General features: G+C 38.9%; 3 protein-coding genes across 4 annotated transcripts; 2 read left to right on the top strand and 1 right to left on the bottom strand.

Moving 5' to 3' along the window:
• The first annotated feature begins 1,663 nt into the window (after positions 1-1,663).
• LOC104759055 (protein SPIRRIG) lies at positions 1,664-16,806 on the top strand. 2 transcript variants are annotated; one of them, XM_087495156.1, is made up of 20 exons: positions 1,664-2,477; positions 2,891-2,960; positions 3,096-3,181; positions 3,406-3,541; positions 3,626-3,682; positions 3,838-4,011; positions 4,159-4,350; positions 4,491-4,556; positions 4,834-4,948; positions 5,106-6,271; positions 6,412-7,111; positions 7,239-7,341; positions 7,440-8,554; positions 8,649-10,299; positions 10,542-10,710; positions 10,798-13,556; positions 13,906-14,214; positions 14,372-14,678; positions 14,766-14,912; positions 15,020-16,806. In XM_087495156.1, the coding sequence occupies exons 1-20, from the start codon at positions 2,302-2,304 to the stop codon at positions 16,247-16,249; spliced, it is 10,728 nt and encodes a 3,575-aa protein (XP_087351282.1). In that variant the 5' UTR covers positions 1,664-2,301; the 3' UTR covers positions 16,250-16,806. The 2 variants fall into 2 exon arrangements, with proteins under 2 accessions (XP_087351282.1, XP_087351281.1); XM_087495155.1 differs by having other exon boundaries at positions 10,542-13,556.
• Positions 16,807-17,559: 753 nt separating this feature from the next.
• On the top strand, positions 17,560-19,419 carry LOC104754413 (beta-carotene isomerase D27, chloroplastic). The gene is made up of 7 exons (XM_010476606.3): positions 17,560-17,903; positions 17,994-18,142; positions 18,233-18,325; positions 18,400-18,461; positions 18,642-18,748; positions 19,085-19,177; positions 19,269-19,419. The coding sequence occupies exons 1-7, from the start codon at positions 17,633-17,635 to the stop codon at positions 19,301-19,303; spliced, it is 810 nt and encodes a 269-aa protein (XP_010474908.2). The 5' UTR covers positions 17,560-17,632; the 3' UTR covers positions 19,304-19,419.
• Positions 19,326-21,788, bottom strand: LOC104754414 (putative clathrin assembly protein At1g03050). The gene is given in 5 exon segments (XM_010476607.3): positions 19,326-19,785; positions 19,889-20,758; positions 20,853-21,058; positions 21,182-21,404; positions 21,407-21,788. Coding segments are annotated over 5 exon segments (1,806 nt in total). The 5' UTR covers positions 21,645-21,788; the 3' UTR covers positions 19,326-19,516.
• Positions 21,789-22,087: the final 299 nt, after the last annotated feature.

Below are 22,087 nucleotides of genomic sequence, written 5' to 3'. Positions count from 1 at the left end.
TTTGTCTGCTTTTTTGTCGGCCGTTGTTATTTTTTTTTCCTGCTAGTATCGCCACACACAATTTTCCTTGTATATTGCTGGAATCAGACACATGAAAATCTATTAATCATTGTTGGAAAAATTGTTTTCGACGCAACATGAAAAATAGAGAGATCAGATAATTTTCACATATGTTTGACCAAGTTCTATATATCTTTGTTTTCTGCAAATATATGGTTTCTTTGTCACCAAATTTTCTACTTTTGTTTGATGACTACTGTATTTACCACACCACTACTAGTATTTATTGTTCGTTTAATAATAATATAGGTGGCTTTTACACTATGTTTTTAAATACCTAAACCCACATTTTGCTCTCGATGTCATACGTTATATCCTACGTTTCGTTTATATTTCAACTAGTATAATATAATAGCTGCAAATACACACTTATATAGAGCAAATTAAACTAGATCAAATTAAATACTCTTTTTAATTTTGAAAATTTCCAAGTTAGATAGTTGTCTATTCAAAACATTGCTCTCCACGACCTAACCAACAACAGTGATATATTTCCCCTAATTAGTTTTCTTGTAACATTGACATGAAAGATGAAGCATGTGTAAATGTCTTCAATATATTGTTTTAGTATTGGCTACATGTTCTTACATTGATTTTTCAGGTTTGTATTAATTTTTCTTTTGAAATTGAACAATTAGTGGTATATATTATTTTTTGGTCCCAAAGTGTTTGTTTAATTTATCTTACAAAGAGGGGATCACGTCTCGCAATCGCTCAGAAAGGCCTATACGAGCACGTAGCATCCTCGTTCCGTGGGCTCTACTTCCGATTGAGTTAGTAGTCTATATTGGTCTTTGACCTCTCATTGGTCCTTCTCTTTCTCATTATTTATGATTCAGGTCTCATAATTTTATATTTTTTTAATCTACACCCATTTTTGAGGTTCATTTTCTATTTTTTTTTTCTCTCTGTCTTTTATTTTTTTTCAATCTTAAGACTTATATTTATATACAATTTCCCACCAAACAATGGGAACAACAACAAACACAATCTACTTTGACAAATAGTCTACAAAATTTTATGTTGTGTAGGCTCTGATACTACCAAAATAAAAATATAATTTCTGATCAATATAAATTAATTCATGGTCCTGATTTTGAAATCTTAAACATATATAAAAAATATTTTAAAGAAAATTAACACTTTTGGGATAAAATAAAAGGATAAAAGTTAACTTTAAAAGATGAGTTCAGACTAATTGTCGTCCATCAAGAGTTGTTTAACTCTGTTTTGAAAAATATCCTATTGTGTATCCCTAAACATCTTTATTTTGACAATTTGTAATTTTGTATATAGATATATAGTCATAGGATTATATTATATATGTAAAAAAGATAGAAAAGAACGAGTCAACCTTTGTTACTTTCACGAATGAAATGTCAAATGTGTTCAAGTGTGCGTAGTTTATAATTCTTGTATCACATTTGTCTGCGCCATTTCTTTGGTCTACAAAATTTAGTTTGGTAGTTGCAATGCAAGACTATTTTGGGGTCAAAATAGTGAACGAAATATTATTAATGGGTGCAAAATAATAAAAAATCAAAAATACGAGGGCTAATAAAGTAACAAAACTGGACAATATCGTGTTTTGGAGAGAGAAAGTGAGACGACGACTTGAGCGAGAAACAAGGCGCGGACGGAGAGAGACGCCGTCAACTCAAAAGAACTCAAAAGGAAACAAAAAACAAAAAAGAGAAAGGAGATTTTTGATTAAATCTCTTCATTTTAATTTTAATTAAGAGAACCAAAAAAAATCAAAATCGCGTTTTTTTTTTTTGTGTCGTCAAAATTGGTTTTTGTTCATCCTCGTGGAGGAAAAAAAAAGGATTTTTGAAGTGTTTGTGGAGGGCTCTAGGGGTTAAAAAAAAAAGTTCACGATTTGAAAATTTTGGATCTTAGATCTTTTCTTCTTGCTACGAAACCCTAATTTGATGCATTGTATCAGCTCAATTTGATCTTTAAAAAAAAAAAGAGTCTTTTTTTTTTGTTTGTTTGTTTGGGTTCTTCTTTGTTTCTTTAATTCGAACTCTCCTAATTTTAAGGATTGTTTTTGCTTTTTTGTTTTCTTCTGGTGAGAACGGTGATGAGAGTTTTGGGTTGATCGCATTTTTTTTTTGGGGTTGTTGTTCTAATTCTGATCGACGACTTGGATCTGGGGTTGGGTCGTGTTTTCGTGACCGAGTCAGGGTCTGGTCTGGTGAGGTCGTCGGATGAAAGTTTCTGGGATCGAAAAGGACAACGATGAAATGGGCAACATTGCTTAAGGACATCAAGGAGAAGGTTGGATTAGCTCAATCCTCTGACGCCGACCCCTTCGCCGTTGACCTAACTACTCCGCCGTCTTCTTCCTCTCCTCCTTCTTCCACTTACAACCCCTCCTCCTCTTCTCAATATGTCTTCAACTCTTCTCCTTCGAGGTACACTCTTCTCTTCTCGTTTTGCTTAATCTAGGACTAGGTTGTGGTTTTTATCCGATTGTTGCTCGTTATAGTTTCCTGACTTTGCTTTTCTGTTTGTTTGGGGACCAGAGTTCCATTGTTTGTTTCTCTTTTAGGTTGCTTTATAAGTGATCATCTATATCAACTAAGTCTCTTTTAGATTGCTTTTTTGCAACATCTGTGGTGCTAGTTATTTGTGATAGGATGTTTTGGAAGACTGATTGATAAAGGCTGCTGCTTTTTTCATGTTAACTCACTTTTTTTACATGTTTAATTGAAACGCAAATATAGTCTGAGAAGCTGTCAGCTGTTACATTTTGGTATTGGATTCTTTAACTCTGTTGACTGATCTCTGTTGGTGTAAAACAATTGTTGATCCTCTCAATAAGCAGAGATAACCATGAGTTGGAACTGGACTTCAAGAGATTATGGGAAGAGTTCCGTTCATCAAGCTCTGAAAAGGTTCTTACTTTGATAATTCATACTCTTGTATACGCGTTAGTCATTTTTGCAGAATCTCTTCTTGTATTTTCTATATTGGATGGGCATACAGAAGACCTGCAATTTATCAGTGCTAATCGTCCATATGTCATGCAGGAGAAGGAGGCCTCCTTGAATCTGACCGTGGATACATTTTGTAGATTAGTGAAGCGGCACGCAAATGTAGATCAGTTAGTTACTATGTAAGCTGTTTCTAGTCTTTTCCCCTTTTTGGTTGGATATTCGTTGAAGTAGGGTTTGTTGTTTCCGAGTGTCTCCCAGTCTTCTCATGATGTGAATTTTTATATGTTTCTCAACCTGTATGTTCTTTCCCTGTCTAGCGAGTCTTTTTCCGTACCTCATATTCTATTCTTGTTGGTCAGATATGGTATAATCACCAATATTGAGAGATTAATTTTAATTGCAGGTTAGTAGAAACACATATATTCTCTTTTGTCATTGGGAGAGCATTTGTGACAGATATTGAAAAGTTGAAGATCGGTAGCAAGACAAGGTCACTGGATGTAGAGAAAGTATTAAAGTTCTTTTCAGATGTCACCAAGGTTCGCCTTTTCTTTCTGAATATTGTGCATCTTGACATGTCACCCTCTCTTCTCTATTTTTTAATCCATGATTTCTTCCTACAGGAGGGATTTAGTCCTGGTGCAAACCTCTTAACAGCTGTTGAAGTACTTGTATCTGGGGTACTTTTTGACTTTAACCTGTCTTCCAGTTTACACACTCCATCAAAGATTGCAAAGCTCTATTTCTCGTCGTCCATGATGCTTACTCTTTTATGGTTTTATGCCTTATATATTGTGTTGCCTCCTTAACGCAACCTCTTATGTTTTCTTTTCAGCCTATCGACAAACAATCACTACTGGATTCTGGGATATTCTCTTGTCTAATACACGTTCTCAGTGCACTTCTAGCATATAATGAATTAGGTAAAAGTAAAATAACTGCTGATTTGGAAGAGGTATCAGCGGAAAAAGATGCTGGATTCAGAGTTCTACATACTAGACGACTTGAGGTTCTGTTTCAATAGTTTCATTCCAAATCTTAATAATACTATATATGTTTTTCGACATTGTTTTGAGCTGGATATTGACAACCAAATTTATACTACACAAATCCTTGATCAGTTTAATAAATACTTTGTGTCCCTTCATTCTTGTAGGTGGAGGGTAGTGTTGTCCATATCATGAAAGCATTAGCAAGCAATCCTTCTGCTGCTCAAAGTTTGATCGAAGATGACTCTCTTGAGTCGCTTTTCAATATGGTTGCCAATGGCTCCGTTACAGTTTTCTCTCAATATAAAGAAGGTCTAGTTCCCCTCCACAACATACAGCTTCACAGACATGCAATGCAGGTATTTTTCGCACATCTGTTTTAGAGTATCATGCTAAATCGATTTTTTTTTGTGAACGGCTTTCTAGATAGACAATTGAAACTGGATTTAATAATCTGAAATTTATAGTTTCATTTGACACCCTTTCGTGTCTCTTCCAGATCCTTGGACTTCTACTTGTCAATGACAATGGGAGCACAGCAAGATACATACGCAAGCACCATCTGGTATGCCAGTGAACTATGCAGACTGCTTGAGTGTAGTATATTGATTATCATGCATGCTTATAAGCTGACCTTGGGGTTGTTCTTTCTTTCTAATGTTGAAACTATGTGAGATTTTTTTTGGTGGTAAAGAACTTGGTTAGCAGGAACTTATGTTGATTTCAGGATAAAAGCAAATGATAATTACATGTTGTATGCCTAATTTTTGTTTCTTCAGAAGCTTAGTGTTGCAAAGTGATAAGTGCAACAAGCCATTGAGGTTTTTTGCGTTCTCGTGCAGATTAAGGTGCTCTTGATGGCTGTCAAAGATTTTGATCCAAATTGTGGTGACTCTGCCTACACTATGGGCATTGTGGATTTGTTACTTGAATGTGTGGAACTATCGTACAGACCTGGTAAATATGATCTACAGAGCTCTATATATGTTATGTACGTATGAATAAAATGCAACGTGATTGTAGAACATTCATTAGTCACATGTTTATATATGAACATGTAAGCGGAAGCTGTTCTGATTATGGCTACTAATCTTTTTCAAATTTGACTTTGTAGAGGCTGGTGGTGTTAGGCTGAGGGAGGACATACGTAATGCACACGGTTACCACTTTCTTGTTCAGTTTGCCCTGATTCTATCTTCCTTGCCAAAAAATCCGATTTTTGTGTCTAGTCGTTCATCTATTAATCAAGATAGTGGTTCAGATGGCTCTGAAGTGGTTCCTGATGGAGAAAATACGAGCAGTAGGGAAAATGCTGATATTTCTTCACAAAACTTTGCTCCATCGTTGTCAAGATTGCTTGATGTTCTCGTCACCCTGGCTCAGACTGGTCCAGCTGAGCCATCTGTAGGGAGGGCCTCACGGTCATCCCAAACAAAGCCAACTGGGCATAACAGAAGTCGAACTTCATCTGTTGACAGCATATATGACGAGACATGGGAACAGGGAAGTGGTAAAGTTAAGGACCTGGAAGCTGTCCAAATGCTGCAAGATATCTTCCTGAAGGCAGAGAATAAGGATCTTCAGGCAGAAGTATTGAATAGAATGTTTAAGATATTCTCGAGCCACGTGGAAAACTATAGATTGTGTCAGGAATTAAGAACCGTTCCATTACTTGTCCTCAACATGGCTGGTTTTCCTTCCTCGCTGCAAGATATAATTCTCAAAATTCTTGAATATGCTGTCACAGTGGTGAATTGTGTGCCAGAGCAAGAATTGTTGTCACTTTGTTGCTTATTGCAACAGCCAATTACATCTCAGTTGAAGCACACCATACTTTCTTTCTTTGTGAAGCTCATATCTTTTGATCAACAATATAAAAAAGTCCTACGTGAAGTTGGCGTTTTGGAAGTCTTACAGGATGATTTAAAGCAGCACAAGCTTCTTATGGGTCCAGATCAGTTTAGTGGAGTGTCTAATCATTCGGATCGGAAGCCTAGCTCAGGTAGCTTCAAGATGCACTTAGACACTAAAGATGCCATTATTTCATCACCAAAGTTGATGGAATCTGGGTCAGGAAAGTTACCTGTATTTGAAGTTGACAACACTATTACTGTTGGTTGGGATTGTTTGATCGCTTTGTTAAAGAAAGCTGAGGCTAATCAGACATCTTTTCGTGCGGCCAACGGTGTGGCGATTATTCTTCCTTTCTTGATATCTGATGCCCATCGAACAGGCGTTTTGAGGATCTTATCATGTCTAATCACAGAAGACTCTAAACAGGTAACTTCTTTTTCTTGAATCAACTATGCAAAAGTCAGTTTTAATGCAAAGAAGATGTGTTAGATTACATTAAACAGTATAGGTATTTACTTTGTGTAATTGGGGAACATTCTTACTTTTCTTGCTTACTCTCCAACCAGGTCCATCATGACGAATTAGGAGCTGTTGTCGATTTGTTGAAAAGTGGAATGGTCACTGGTATTTCTGGCCATCAATACAAGCTTCATGATGATGCCAAATGTGATACAATGGGTGCTCTATGGCGTATTGTTGGTGTTAATGGCTCTGCCCAAAGAGTCTTCGGCGAAGCCACTGGTTTCTCTCTTTTATTGACGACCCTTCATACTTTTCAAGGAAAAAGAGAGCACATGGATGAGTCTGATTTGACTGTTTACATCAAATTGTTTAAATATCTATTTCGCCTAATGACAGCTGCAGTCTGTGAGAACGCTGTTAATAGGATGAAACTGCACGCTGTTATAACGTCTCAGACATTTTATGAACTTTTGGTGGAGTCTGGATTGCTGTGTGTTGAGTTGGAAAGGCAGGTTATACAGCTATTGTTAGAACTTGCACTTGAAGTGGTTCTTCCACCATTTTTAACATCAGAGTCAACAGCCCTTGCTACTATACCGGAGAGCGAAAAAGCAACGTTTATTGTATCAACCCCATCGGGCCAGTTCAATCCTGACAAGGAGAGGATTTACAATCCAGGTGCTGTCAGAGTTCTAATCCGTTCATTGTTGCTTTTTAGTCCAAAAATGCAGCTAGAACTTTTGAAACTTCTGGAAAGTCTTGCACGTGCCAGTCCATTCAATCAGGAAAACCTCACATCAATTGGTAAGAACCATGCCTCACTGCTCCTCTGGGGTTTATTCTTTAATCAATTTTATGATCCCTATCGCTGTTAGTTTTTCCCTTTTATTCTCTCTTAACCCATCTCTATCTTGTCATGACTTATTAATAGGTTGCGTGGAACTTTTGTTGGAGATCATTTACCCCTTTCTTGCCGGTTCATCTCCATTTCTTTCTTATGCTTTGAAGATTGTGGAAATTCTTGGAGCGTACAGGTAAAGAACGTCCTGCATTATTTCTAAATTCAATATATATTATTATATTTCCAACGTTACTGTTTTTGTTTTTCTAAAAAACGTTTTTGTGTGTGTAGATTGTCCCCATCTGAACTCCGAATGCTGTTTAGATATGTTTTGCAAATGAGGATTATGAATTCAGGTCATGCAATAGTTGGCATGATGGAAAAGCTAATTCTCATGGAAGACACAGCCTTGGAACATCTATCTCTGGCTCCTTTTGTAGAAATGGATATGAGCAAAACTGGGCATGCTTCTGTCCAGGTGTCACTGGGAGAAAGATCTTGGCCTCCTGCCGCTGGTTATTCATTTGTTTGTTGGTTCCAGTTTCGTAATTTTTTAACAACCCAAGGAAAAGAATCAGAAGCCTCCAAAGTTGGCGGTTCATCAAAGACGTATATTTCAAGTGCACAGCAACACGAACAAAACATCTTCCGGATGTTTTCTGTTGGTGCTGTAAGCAATGAAAGTCCATTCTATGCAGAACTTTACTTTCAGGAGGATGGTGTTCTGACCCTTGCCACTAGCAATTCACATTATTTGTCGTTTTCTGGATTGGAAATTGAGGAGGGCAGGTGGCATCACCTTGCTGTTGTTCATAGTAAACCAAATGCTCTTGCTGGACTCTTCCAGGCTAGTGTTGCATATGTCTATCTTGATGGAAAACTAAGGCACACGGGTAAATTGGGGTACTCTCCTTCGCCTGTTGGAAAATCTTTGCATGTAACAGTTGGAACTCCAGCTACTTGTGCTAGAGTTAGTGATCTGACATGGAAAACACGCTCATGTTATCTTTTTGAGGAGGTGCTCACATCAGGTTGCATTGGTTTCATGTACATTCTTGGTAGAGGGTACAAAGGTCTTTACCAGGATGCAGACCTCTTACGCTTTGTGCCTAATCAGGCTTGTGGTGGGGGCAGCATGGCTATCCTGGACTCATTAGACACTGACATGACCTCATCATCGAATGGACAAAAGTTTGATGGAAGCAATAGACAAGGAGACTCTAAGGCAGATGGCAGTGGAATTGTCTGGGATCTTGAGAGATTAGGAAATCTTGCCTTTCAGTTACCTGGCAAAAAACTGATTTTTGCATTTGATGGAACATGCTCGGAGTTCATCCGTGCGTCTGGAAATTTTTCTCTCCTCAATCTGGTTGACCCATTGTCGGCAGCTGCTTCTCCAATTGGAGGTATATAGTGGTTTTAACATTCTTGTTCCTATTTTACATTTTCATCTGAATGGATTTCATAATTTGATTCATTCTTGTTTTTCAAATGGTTCAGGAATACCACGTTTTGGGCGTCTGATGGGAAATGTATCTATCTGCAGACAAAGTGTGATCGGTGATACTATCCGCCCTGTGGGAGGAATGACTGTTGTTCTAGCGCTTGTTGAGGCTGCCGAATCTAGAGATATGCTACATATGGCTCTTTCATTGCTTTCCTGTGCGCTTCATCAAAACCCTCAGAATGTGAAAGATATGCAAATCATCAGGGGATATCATTTACTAGCTCTGTTTTTGCGTCCCAAAATGACTCTGTTTGATATGCAGTCTTTGGAGATCTTTTTTCAAATTGCTGCATGCGAAGCTTTGTTTTCAGAGCCAAAAAAGTTGGAGGGTGGACAGAGTAATATTAGTATGCCACCTACAGAGACTATATTCGAGAACAGCTACGAGGATCTTGGTCTTTCGAGATTCCGGTACGATAGTTCCTCAGTTGGGTCTCATGGGGATATGGATGACTTTTCTGTTCCCAAGGATTCATTTAGCCATCTCTCTGAGCTAGAAACAGATATGCCTGTTGAAACTTCAAACTGCATTGTCTTATCCAACGCCGATATGGTTGAACATGTCCTCCTGGACTGGACCCTTTGGGTAACATCCCCTGTTTCCATCCAGATTGCTTTACTTGGTTTCCTGGAAAATTTGGTTTCAATGCATTGGTACAGGAATCACAATCTTACGATTCTGCGCAGAATCAATCTGGTAGAACATTTGTTAGTGACACTTCAGAGAGGTGATGTGGAAGTTCCGGTCCTAGAGAAGTTAGTTGTTCTTCTTGGATGCATCTTAGAAGATGGATTCCTGACTTCTGAACTTGAAAATGTGGTTAGGTTTGTGATTATGACATTTAATCCCCCTGAAGTGAAGTCACGAAGCTCATTATTGCGCGAATCAATGGGAAAGCATGTAATTGTGAGAAACATGCTTTTGGAAATGCTCATTGATCTCCAGGTAACCATTAAAGCAGAGGAACTTCTAGAGCTGTGGCATAAGATAGTCTCGTCAAAATTAATAACATACTTCCTCGATGAAGCTGTGCACCCTACTAGTATGAGGTGGATCATGACCCTTCTCGGTGTCTGTCTTGCTTCTTCTCCGAACTTTTCCCTTAAATTTCGAACAAGTGGAGGTTATCAGGGGCTGATGCGGGTACTTCAAAACTTTTATGATTCCCCAGACATATATTACATATTGTTCTGCTTGATCTTTGGGAAACCTGTTTATCCAAGACTACCGGAGGTTCGAATGTTAGACTTTCATGCTCTAGTGCCAAATGATGGAAGCCATGTGGAGTTAAAGTTTATAGATCTGTTGGATTCGGTGGTGGCAATGGCTAAATCTACTTATGATAGGTTGATCATGCAATCCATGCTCGCCCACCAGTCTGGAAATCTTTCTCAGGTGAGTGCTAGTCTTGTGGCAGAGCTTATAGAGGGGGCAGAGATGACTGGGGAGCTTCAAGGGGAAGCTTTAATGCACAAAACGTACGCAGCACGTTTGATGGGCGGCGAAGCATCAGCTCCTGCTGCTGCGACGTCTGTTCTCCGTTTCATGGTTGACCTTGCAAAGATGTGCCCTCAATTTTCTGCTGTTTGCAGACGTGCAGAATTTGTTGAAAATTGTGCCGATCTTTACTTTTCCTGTGTCAGGTTGGTATTACAGACCTACCGAAATTTTTTTTTAACCTCCTACCAAATATTGATGATATTCTTAGGTTTTGGGATTTTTCTGCATAGATTTTATCTTCGTTGAATAGAATATATGTGAACAGTATTTTGTTTTATTTATCTTGACGTGCTCAATGTCGGAGGGTATTTTCATTTTGGATTTATTGTGACCATCAAGATGTTTATTTGCATAACCTGTGCCTAAAGGCTATTTTGTGATGTAGGGCTGGTTATGCTGTGAAGATGGCGAAACAGCTCTCTGTGAAGGCAGAAGAGAAGCATATAAATGATGGCGACGATAGCGGCTCACAAGGAACTCTTTCTAGCTTGCCACATGACCAGGATCAGTCTACTAAAACCTCCATCAGTGCTGGAAGCTTCCCTCAAGGGCAGGTCAGTCTTAGTTCAGAAGACATGTCTTTACCTGCAAATTATGTGGTTAATGATAAGATGGAGAACATTTTTACACCACCACCACAGGACTCAAGTAAATTATTTCAAGGTGTTGAAGATGTTAAAAAACAAGATGATAGTCATGTCGGCCCTCTATCAGCTTCCAGTGAAAGGGACTTTCAAGATTTTAAAGGTAATCCAAGTCAAGTTCAGGCAACAGATTCTCAGAGCTCTGCATCTTTCCCTATGATCGAGTCTCCCCTTTTATCTGAAAAGTCAAGTCTTAAAGTCTCATTCACTCCATCACCATCACCGGTTGTTGCACTTGCATCCTGGCTAGGCTCTAACTATAACGAATCTAAAAGTTCTACCTTTGGTTCGCCTTCTCTTGAATCGTATGTCTCTGTAAATGAAGTTGATGCATCTTCAGAGCGAAAGCCAGGCACCCAAGGATCTTCAGCTGCCAATGCATTCTTCACAGTTAGTCCAAAACTTCTCCTTGAAACAGATGAAACAGGGTATGGTGGCGGGCCTTGTTCTGCTGGAGCGAGTGCCGTGTTAGATTTTATGGCAGAGGCACTGGCTGACTTAGTGACTGAACAGATTAAAGCAGTCCCTATTCTGGAAAGCGTATTGGAAATGGTTCCTTTCTATGTTGATCCTGAAAGTGTGCTGGTCTTTCAAGGCTTATGCCTTAGCAGGGTCATGAACTATCTTGAAAGGCGTCTCTTGCGTGATGATGAAGAGGACGAGAAAAAACTGGACAAGGCCAAATGGTCTGCGAATTTGGATGCATTTTGCTGGATGATAGTGGATCGTGTTTATATGGGTGCATTTTCTCAACCCACTGGTGTTCTTAGGGCTCTAGAGTTCTTGCTATCGATGCTCCAATTAGCTAACAAAGATGGTAGGGTTGAAGAAGTCACTCCTTCAGGGAAAGGTCTGTTATCCCTTGGAAGAGCAACGAGGCAACTTGATGCTTATGTGCACTCAATCTTGAAAAACACAAATAGAATGGTATTATATTGTTTCCTGCCATCGTTCTTGATAACTATCGGAGAGGAGGGCCTACTATCCCAACTGGGTTTGCTTGTTGAATCTAAGAAGAGGCCATCTCCAAATCCAGCTACTGATGAATCTGGGATTGACATCTCAACAGTTTTGCAGTTGTTGGTGGCAAACAGGAGAATCATATTCTGCCCAAGCAACCTTGACACTGATTTGAATTGCTGTTTGTGTGTGAATTTAATCTCCCTGCTCATTGACCAGAGAAAGAGTGTGCAAAATATGTCACTTGATATTGTCAAATACTTGCTAGTACACCGAAGATCTGCTCTTGAGGATTTGCTTGTCACTAAACCAAACCAAGGACAAAATTTTGATGTTCTACATGGAGGATTTGATAAGTTGTTGACTGGAAATCTACCTGAATTCTTTAAGTGGCTTGAAAGCTCCGATAAGATTATTAACAAAGTACTGGAGCAGTGTGCTGCAATTATGTGGGTACAGTACATAGCTGGCTCGGCAAAATTTCCCGGTGTCAGGATAAAGGGCATGGAAGGTCGTCGGAAGAGAGAGATGGGAAGAAAATCACGAGATATGTCGAAGTTAGACCTAAAACATTGGGAACAGTTGAATGAACGGAGATATGCGCTAGAAGTATTGCGTGATGCCATGTCTACTGAGCTTAGAGTAGTTCGGCAAAACAAATATGGTTGGATACTTCATGCTGAGAGTGAGTGGCAAACTCATCTCCAGCAGCTTGTCCATGAGCGTGGGATATTCCCAATGCGCAAATCCAAAGGGGCTGAAGATCCCGAATGGCAGCTCTGTCCTATTGAAGGTCCATACAGAATGCGCAAAAAGCTTGAACGATGTAAGCTAAAGATTGATAGCATCCAGAATGTTCTTGACGGAAAGTTGGAACTTGGGGAAATTGAGCTTCCCAAAGCCAAAAATGAAGATGGTCCAGTTATTTCTGACACAGATTCCGAACCAGCTTTCCTGCTCAGTGAACTTTATGATGAGTCATTTTTGAAAGAGTCTGATGATTTTAAAGATGTCTCTTCCGCCAGAAATGGATGGAATGATGATAGAGCTAGCAGTACAAACGAAGCAAGTCTTCATTCTGCTCTTGATTTTGGTGGAAAATCTAGTACAGCTTCTGTGCCCGTAACAGACAACACACATGTGAAATCTGACAATGGCTCTCCAAGACAGTCATCTTCTGCTAAAATGGATGAAACTAATGGCCCAGAGGAAAAATCTGAGAAGGAACTGAACGATGATGGTGAGTATTTGATTAGACCATATCTGGAGCATCTTGAAAAGATTAGGTTCAGATACAATTGTGAGAGAGTTGTTGATCTCGACAAGCATGATGGAATCTTCTTAATAGGGGAATTCTGTCTCTATGTGATAGAAAACTTTTATATTGACGAAGATGGGTGTATTTGTGAGAAGGAATGCGAAGATGAGTTATCCGTTATTGATCAAGCATTGGGTGTGAAAAAAGACGTCTCTGGAAGCTCGGATTTCCATTCCAAGTCTAGCACATCATGGACTACAACAGTGAAAACAGGAGCAGTTGGGGGAAGAGCATGGGCATATGGTGGTGGTGCTTGGGGAAAAGAAAAAATGTGCATGACTGGTAACTTGCCGCATCCTTGGCGTATGTGGAAGCTTAATAATGTTCATGAAATTTTGAAACGTGATTACCAGCTCCGTCCGGTTGCTATTGAGATATTTAGCATGGATGGATGTAATGATCTCCTCGTGTTCCACAAGAAAGAGAGGGAAGAAGTTTTTAAAAATCTGGTTGCCATGAATCTTCCAAGGAACAGCATGTACGGTATCATCGTTCTTTTCATCTTGTTTCTTTTTTCCTCTCCACTGGATTGAACATAATGCTTTTGTTTCTTTTTTTACTTGTTATAGCTGTTTATATTTGTCTAGTAAAATGAATAAAATTGTCAATTTACTTGCATGAGTTAGCATGGGTGGGTCTCTTTTCCAAAGCTTAGTTTGACTAATGGTTAAGGCTTCTATTCTTTGTTAGTTAGTTTGCTAGCATCCTTGGATTGTCTTCAGTTTCTTGACCGTAGTACTCATGTGGCTAGTTAGTTATTATAGATGAGAATTTCTGTCTTCATTGATCTGCAGAAGTGTAATTTATTATTTTTTATTTTTTCCTAGGCTCGACACAACCATTTCAGGATCAGCTAAACAGGAAAGTAACGAGGGAAGCCGCCTTTTCAAATTAATGGCGAAGTCTTTCTCGAAAAGATGGCAAAATGGAGAAATCAGCAATTTCCAATACCTAATGCATCTCAATACCTTAGCAGGACGTGGATACAGTGATCTAACACAGTATCCTGTATTTCCATGGGTTCTAGCAGATTATGATAGCGAGAGCCTTGATTTGTCAGATCCAAAAACATTCCGCAAGCTTCACAAACCAATGGGTTGCCAGACACCTGAAGGAGAAGACGAATTTAGAAAACGGTTTGTGATGTGCATTCAACCTTTGTATAGTGCATGTTTCCCTTGTTTTCTTTGCCATACGTCAATAATTTCTTGTTAACTAGCTATGGTTTTATGATAGCATAGTTGTATCTAATCTTTGCTTATTATGCATTCTTTTTCTTCTGCTTGATTGCAGATATGAGAGCTGGGATGATCCCGAGGTTCCAAAATTTCATTATGGTTCTCACTATTCAAGTGCGGGAATTGTTCTGTTTTACCTTATTCGCCTCCCGCCATTCAGTGCTGAAAATCAGAAGCTGCAGGGCGGTCAGTTTGATCATGCTGATAGACTCTTTAATAGTATTAAAGATACTTGGCTAAGTGCAGCAGGAAAGGGAAATACTTCAGACGTTAAAGAACTAATTCCTGAATTCTTCTACATGCCTGAGTTTTTGGAAAATAGATTCAGCCTTGATTTGGGTGAAAAACAATCAGGAGAGAAGGTTTGTGTCAGTTCAAGGTCTTTCCATTGTGTTTGATTGCTCCTTTCATGTTGAGTTTATATACTTATATTTCCTGCATAATTTCAGGTTGGTGATGTCTTTTTACCTCCATGGGCTAGAGGTAGTGTACGTGAGTTCATCCTCAAACACAGAGAAGCGTTGGAGTCAGATTATGTCTCAGAGAATTTGCATCATTGGATAGATCTCATCTTTGGGTACAAACAGAGAGGAAAGGTACATTACACAATATTTTCCTTTTGCTGCTAGTCAAGTAGAATGCAGAAATCAAATTGTTGTTGTTATTCACTTTCTTTTACCTGTTCTGAAATATTTATTCTCAGGCTGCAGAAGAAGCTGTGAATGTTTTCTATCATTACACATACGAGGGAAATGTTGATATTGATGCAGTTACCGACCCTGCAATGAAAGCTTCCATACTAGCGCAGATTAATCATTTTGGGCAAACTCCGAAGCAACTATTCCCGAAAGCTCATGTCAAAAGAAGAACAGACAGGAAAATTCCTCTCCACCCTCTGAAACACTCGATGCATCTAGTTCCTCACGAAACACGTAAATGCTCATCTTCTATAAGCCAGATCATTACTTTCCACGACAAGGTTCTCGTTGCCGGTGCCAACTGTTTCTTGAAACCTAGGGGATATACAAAATACATAACATGGGGATTCCCAGACAGGAGTTTGAGATTTATGAGCTATGACCAGGACAAACTGCTATCAACCCATGAAAATCTCCATGAAAGCAACCAGATCCAGTGTGCTGGTGTTAGTCACGATGGGCGCATTGTGGTCACTGGAGCAGAGGATGGTTTAGTGTGCGTGTGGAGAGTAAGCAAGGATGGTCCCCGTGGTTCCCGGCGTTTACGATTGGAGAAAGCCCTATGTGCCCACACAGCTAAAATTACATGTCTACGTGTAAGCCAACCGTACATGATGATTGCAAGCGGGTCAGATGACTGTACAGTCATCATATGGGATCTCAGTTCATTGAGTTTTGTGAGGCAGCTTCCTGACTTCCCAGTTCCCATTTCAGCAATCTACATAAACGACCTTACTGGGGAAATTGCAACCGCGGCTGGAACTGTCCTTGCGGTTTGGAGCATCAACGGTGATTGCCTTGCTGTGGCTAACACCTCACAGTTACCATCTGATTCGGTATTATCAGTAACAGGCTCAACATCTTCCGACTGGCTTGAAACAAGCTGGTATGTAACTGGTCATCAGAGCGGAGCAGTTAAAGTATGGCGGATGATACATTGTACTGATCCGCTGAGTGCCGAGAGCAAAACAAGTAGTAGCAACAGAACAGGAGGTCTGAATTTGGGTGATCAAGTGCCAGAGTACAAGTTGATTCTACACAAGGTGTTGAAATTCCATAAGCAACCTGTCACCGCTCTCTATCTCACGAGCGACCTGAAGCAGCTACTGAGCGGAGATTCAGCAGGACAGTTGCTTTCATGGACATTACCAGATGAGACATTAAGAGCTTCATTGAAACAGGCTTCACTGAAACAGGCTTCATTGAAACAAGCTTCATTGAAACAGGCTTCATAGGTTTAGAATCTAAAGCAGAGACCAGTCATTCCCCTTTTGGTTCTTTGGCTAGAACTGAAAGAGCTGGCCAGGGAACTTAAACCACATAAGAGAAAGCAAGACCAAAGTCTGAACAAAGGGTTGGCTCTGGTGGTGCGTCTCTTATACATCACTGGCTTGCAGGTTAGGAGAAAGAGAGCATAGCGAGCCACTCTCAACTCTGTTTTGCTGGTGAGTTTTCAAGTTTGAGAAGGAGAGGGAGAGAAGGTTTGGTTTGAGAATTTGTGTAAATAGATGGGAAGATTACAAGCTTTACAGGGGAGTGTGTGTACTGTGTACAGTATGGTATTTTTTGCGGCCGTTTTTTGTTTTTTGTTTTCTTACGTTAAATTGTTTCTTTTTGAAAACTCATTGAAAATAGCAGAAGCTGGGCATATTAGTATTTACAGCCCCATCTGTATCTGTATCTGTATCTGTATTTTCTCAGATGCAATCCTTGCATTGTTTTAATATTTTGTAACCTTTTGTATTCTTCATGTTTTGCATCGATGTCAATGGAAAGTTTTTCTTTTTTGGTTCTTAAGTGAGGGAGAGAGAGCGAGAAGGTCTCTTAGATTTAATATTTTGTATCTAAAACCTTGATCTCTTTGGTAGATCAACAAGAAATAAAAGACAACATACCACAAAGAAGAAAAGAAAAAAGACTCTTTATGGTACATTTTTAACGGGATTTATTTGTTGTCAGCTGCTTTGAATAAGATTTTTTTCGATAAATAAATAGCAAAATATCAAATATAATTCTTAAAATATAATAATTCATCACTAAAATTCTTCATTATTCTCCATGTTAATTTATCACAGTAGACTTTTACAAATATTTTTTTTATATCAATATGATATTCATGTTTCTGTAAATAATAATGATTTCTATATACCTAATTCAAATTAATATAAATGACGATATATTTGTTTCACGAAAAAAAGAAGATAATATACCGTTTTAATCACTTTTTACCATCACTCTATCAGCCTTTTGAAAAGATCTATAAGTCATAAATTGAAAAGAAAAAAAAAAGACAAAATGCCAAAGAAAGCATTAAAAAAAGTAGAAAATTTATGTTACCATTCGAGGTTTAATTTTTTTTTAAAAACAGAGTATTTTCTTAATATATTTCATTGTTTTCTCTTTTTACTCTTTCTCTGAAAGGACTCTTTTAAATAAAAAGAGAAAGAAATTCTTCTATTAAAGATAAAAGATAAAGACAAAAAAAAAAAGAAAAAAAGATGCACAGTCATTCAAGACCATATATATACTTTGGAGACGTCAATTCTTGGCCTTAGAAAAAAAAAAAGAACCTGCAACAAGTTTCTCTGCCCATAACTCTTCTTTTACAACAAGACCAAATGATGAACACTAAGCTATCACTCTCTCATACCAAGATTCTCACTTTCACAGCACGGTTCAACGATACTCGCACTCGAAGTGGCTTAGACAGACGCTCAAGCGTTTCCCCAACTCTCTGTTCAAAGCCCATCTACTCCGGCGAACTCAAGGCTACAAAAGAGACAGCAGTAACGGAGATGTCGAATACGAAGAATGCGAGTAATATTGAGGACAGCTTCTTCTCGAAACTTGCAATTAACTATCTCTCAAAGAATCTTCAAGACGCAGCAGGTTCGTATCCCACGTCTATATTCTTTGAACCTATGCTTATTTACTTCATATATACTTATTGAGGAAGAAATCTGAGAAATTTTTCTTTAGGGATGAGTAGTAGTAGCACCAAGAGTACCGATTACGATAGGTTAGTAGATACGGCCACTAGGGTTGCGCGTAACTTTGACACCAAGCAACAACATGAGCTTGTTCTTAGCTCTTTGGACAGAGCATTACCAGCAGAGATAAGCTCCTTGGTAAGTTTTCTAATGGATTTAATTAGATCAAGTTGCAGCAAACTATGAACATATTACAATCACACCAACTTATCTGGTTGAAATTTACAGATCAAAGTGCTTTTCCCACCTTCAAAACTCTCAAGGGAGCTCTTTGCGCTATTCACCACAATATCTTTCGCTTGGCTTGTTGGACCTTCAGAGGTACGATACTTGTTTTTGAGTTGAAATTAATATAAAATTTTCATGAGTTTTAATTCGAGAACTTCATTGCCAAGGTGAGGGAGACTGAGGTTAATGGAAGAAAAGAGAAGAGTGTTGTGTTCATAGAGAAGTGCAGGTTAACTATAATCTCTCTCTATTTGGTCCCCCATCTGATCATTAAACTTCAGACAAATATCAAAATCATTCTTTCATAAACAATCATTACATTACAGAAACTACAAATTAAACAATAATTTCACTTGTTGAGATCAATCACTCATATCATGCATGTCCTTGAATGTTGTTTATTTTGTAGGTTTCTTGAGCAGTCAAATTGTGTTGGTATGTGCACTCATATTTGTAAAATTCCATCCCAAATCTTCATGAAAAATTCACTTGGAATGCCTGTCTACATGGAGCCAGGTACTACGCTGAATCTATTTCTCTTCTAGTTTATAATAGCAATCACTGAAATAGGAAGATTAAGGCATAAATAAAACAGTTGAATCTCAAACTTAATTATATATTGTGAAAATATTAGCCTGCACTTCTCAACTTGTGGAGGCTTAATGTGATCTTTAAGGGTCCCATTGAGTCACCACTAAGGACACCATTAACTACAAGTAGACCCTTAATGATGTGTGATCATTCTTTCTAAGAAGTCAACGATTTGACTTGAGACACAAGTAATCATTTTTAATTTTTTCAAAAAGAGACAAATGTGACAACACTAATTAACATTTGTATTGAGTTTTGCAGATTTTAATGATCTTAGCTGTAAGATGATGTTTGGCCGGGAGCCTCCGGAGATCGAAGATGATCCTGTTATGAAACAACCATGCTTTGAATTCTGTAAGAATTGAAACCTTTTGTGATTGACAAGATAACTTCTTAAACAAGATATTTGAGAATCTTTATTAATAATGATTATCTGTTTTCGCAGGCAAATCAAACAAAAGCTATGGTGTGAAGCATTAGAGCTTGTTCTAGAGATTAGATATAATCATGTCAAAACATATTTAAGGTTTTTCTTTTAAAGTTAAACCAGATATTACAATTACAGAAGCCATAGTAAATTAATGTATTTGCAAAAAGATCAACGCCATTTGTAGATCTATGAGACCAAACGGATTGGTAGACAAAACAAAAAGCTGACACAACTTAAGGAAGAGCTCCATCTACGGCTCACAATCAATATTGAGGTGTGTAAGAGTAAGGTTGGTTTTGGTTTTGGTTTTGCCTTATATTCATGTGTCCTTGTCTTCCATCTCTAGAGTATTGGTCCCACATCATCTGTTCTTCCATCAACATCCTCTGTTTCTTCTCCATATCATTCATTTGCACGTATGGTGGTGGCGCAACCTCCAATGACGCTGCAAATGGATCCATGGGAACCGGACTGTTATTGTTTGCGCTGTTTCCATTTGCCGTTGCGGGTGCTGGAAGTGCTAGCATAGTTGCTGTAACCGATAGAAAATTCAAGTCAAATCATCATAAGGCAAACGAAAACAGAACAAAGTTCTAAGAAACTAAAAACAGAGAAAAGTAGGGTTTCTTTAAGACCTGCTGGTCTTCCTGCAGATCCAAATGCCATACTGCTTGCGCTTCCACTGGCTCCATAAGCCGTAGATGTTTTCACGGCTGTGTTTACAGCGCCATGCTGATACATTCCGTTAAGCAACAGCATATCAAAGCCTCCTCCGAGTTCCGACTTTTGTGCGGACAAGTTTGTAGCTGTTTGCACCAAAGCTGTTTCCCAATCCGCCGAATCATCCTTAAACGCTTCCCATCCTGGACCAGAATCTGAACCTGAACCAGTCGCGTATGGCCCGTCAAATAAAGCCAATGCCAAGCTATCTCCAGCTTCTGCTGCTCCACCGCCGTTTGTATTCCCAAGATCCAGCAAATCACCCATCGTCTCTTCTTCTTTCTTCTCTATTACCACTTCTTCCTTGGCTTCTTCCTCGGGTTTTTCCTCTTCTTCTTCTTTTGGTGGAGGTTCAGGTAAGGCCTTGATTGCATTCATATCTTCTTGCTCTTCATTAACTTCCTCTTTTCTAGCATCATCATCTTCTTCATCAGCCTCAGATTTAGTAGATTTTGTGTTCTTGGTCTGTTCTAAAGCAGATTTGTCTCTTATAAACTCATCCATGAGTTCAAGCTTCTTCTGTGTGATCTTCTCTACCTCTGGATACTCAGAAGAACGTGCGATCCCCATGTTCTTGCACCAAGAGTAGAACTGATCGAGCTCTTCGAACTGTTTCGAAACCCGGCAGAAAATGTCATAGACCTTGATGGAATCAGAAATATCTAACTCCATGAATCGGTCGATTAAAATCCCCATTATCTCTGTTACATCGTAATATATCTGAAAACTCTCCTTCACTATTGGATACAGAGCCACAATTACAACTCTGTTGTTCCTCGCATTACCTATCCAAAAATGTATTTTTTTCACACATAACTTTATACCCAAGGAAATAAACAGAGAAATAGAGGAACCGTGAGACGCAAGTAGTATATATACCTGTTGGACGACAAGCCAAGAAACGGTCAAGAAGTTGCTGCAAATGTTGAATTCTGATGAAAATCTGCTCTGTTTTCATCTCGGCGATAGGTTGTGACCTGACCACGATAGCTGTGGAGAGATCAGGCGCGGCTTGATCTTTCTCATCTCCATCGGTTTCTCCTCCAATGCAGTAAACTCCACGCTTCCCGTGTCTCGCTTGCATCCTCAAAAATCAAAAATAAATAAAATCTTAATTTGGTTAAACCAAAACGGCATCACAAATACCTTTTTAAAATACATATTCAACTTGAAACCCTAATTGAAACCCGGATCTCGAGCACTCGTACCTGAAATCAAGCCTTTCGTCAAGGTACAAGGCGTAAGTCCTGACGAAAGCAGAGTAATCCCAAGAATTAGACCTAGAAACATCCCTGAAATCAGACATGTTGAGAAGCCTGGTACCACGGCGAGTGGCGAAGAAGATCTCTTGCTCGTAGGCTGGATCTCCTTCTCCTAAGAGGCGTTGGATCAAAATCAAGGTTTTGAGAGCAACGGTCCAGCATTTGGTTTGTTAAGGCGTCTGGAAAGCGTGTTAACGCAAGCGTTGATGTAATTGCGTGAGTAAGAAGTAAGGCTAAGGATCTCTCTGATGTATTTCTCCTCAGCAGGGAACTCTTCGTGACGAGTCGCTTTGACGATGGCAACGTCAAGTTCTGATAAAGAAGCGCTTCGACCGTTGACTTTGGCAAGACCGACGCTGGTTTGGTCCTTAACGGCTCCTATGGCTCGTTTAAGTTTACTCGAACCCATTTTATTACTACGATTAATTAGTATTTAAAGGAAATTAAAGAAAAGAAAAGAAAAGACAAAGACTTGAAGAGAGAAAAGGGAAGAACGAGGGTTGTTTTATTTGTTTACGTTTCCTCGTCGTTTCCTTTTTTCTCCTCTGTTTCTTTTTTTTTTATGTTTTGTTTTTGTGTTCTTCTTCTTCTTCTTCTTGTGTTTTGTTTTTGTTTTGTTTCGTCAATGTAGTTTCTTTGGTGTTCGTCGATTTTGCACCATTTAAGTCGCCGAAGTTGTCGGAGACATTTGCCGGTCAGAAATATCGCCACGTGGCTGGCTTTCTCTTTAAACTTCTTTAATTTGTGTGGTCAACTGAATTGTAGTTTTGTATTTACCATTAATGGGAAAGGGATGAGATTTGATTAAAGAGGAAAAAACAATAATACTATATTTCTTGCAATTTGCGAAGT

Source organism: Camelina sativa, chromosome 17, assembly GCF_030686135.1.
Source record: "Camelina sativa cultivar CO46 ecotype springtype chromosome 17, ASM3068613v1".
NCBI lineage: Eukaryota > Viridiplantae > Streptophyta > Magnoliopsida > Brassicales > Brassicaceae > Camelina > Camelina sativa.
Note: the sequence above shows the minus strand (reverse complement) of the source record. Positions and strands in the feature narration are given on the sequence as shown.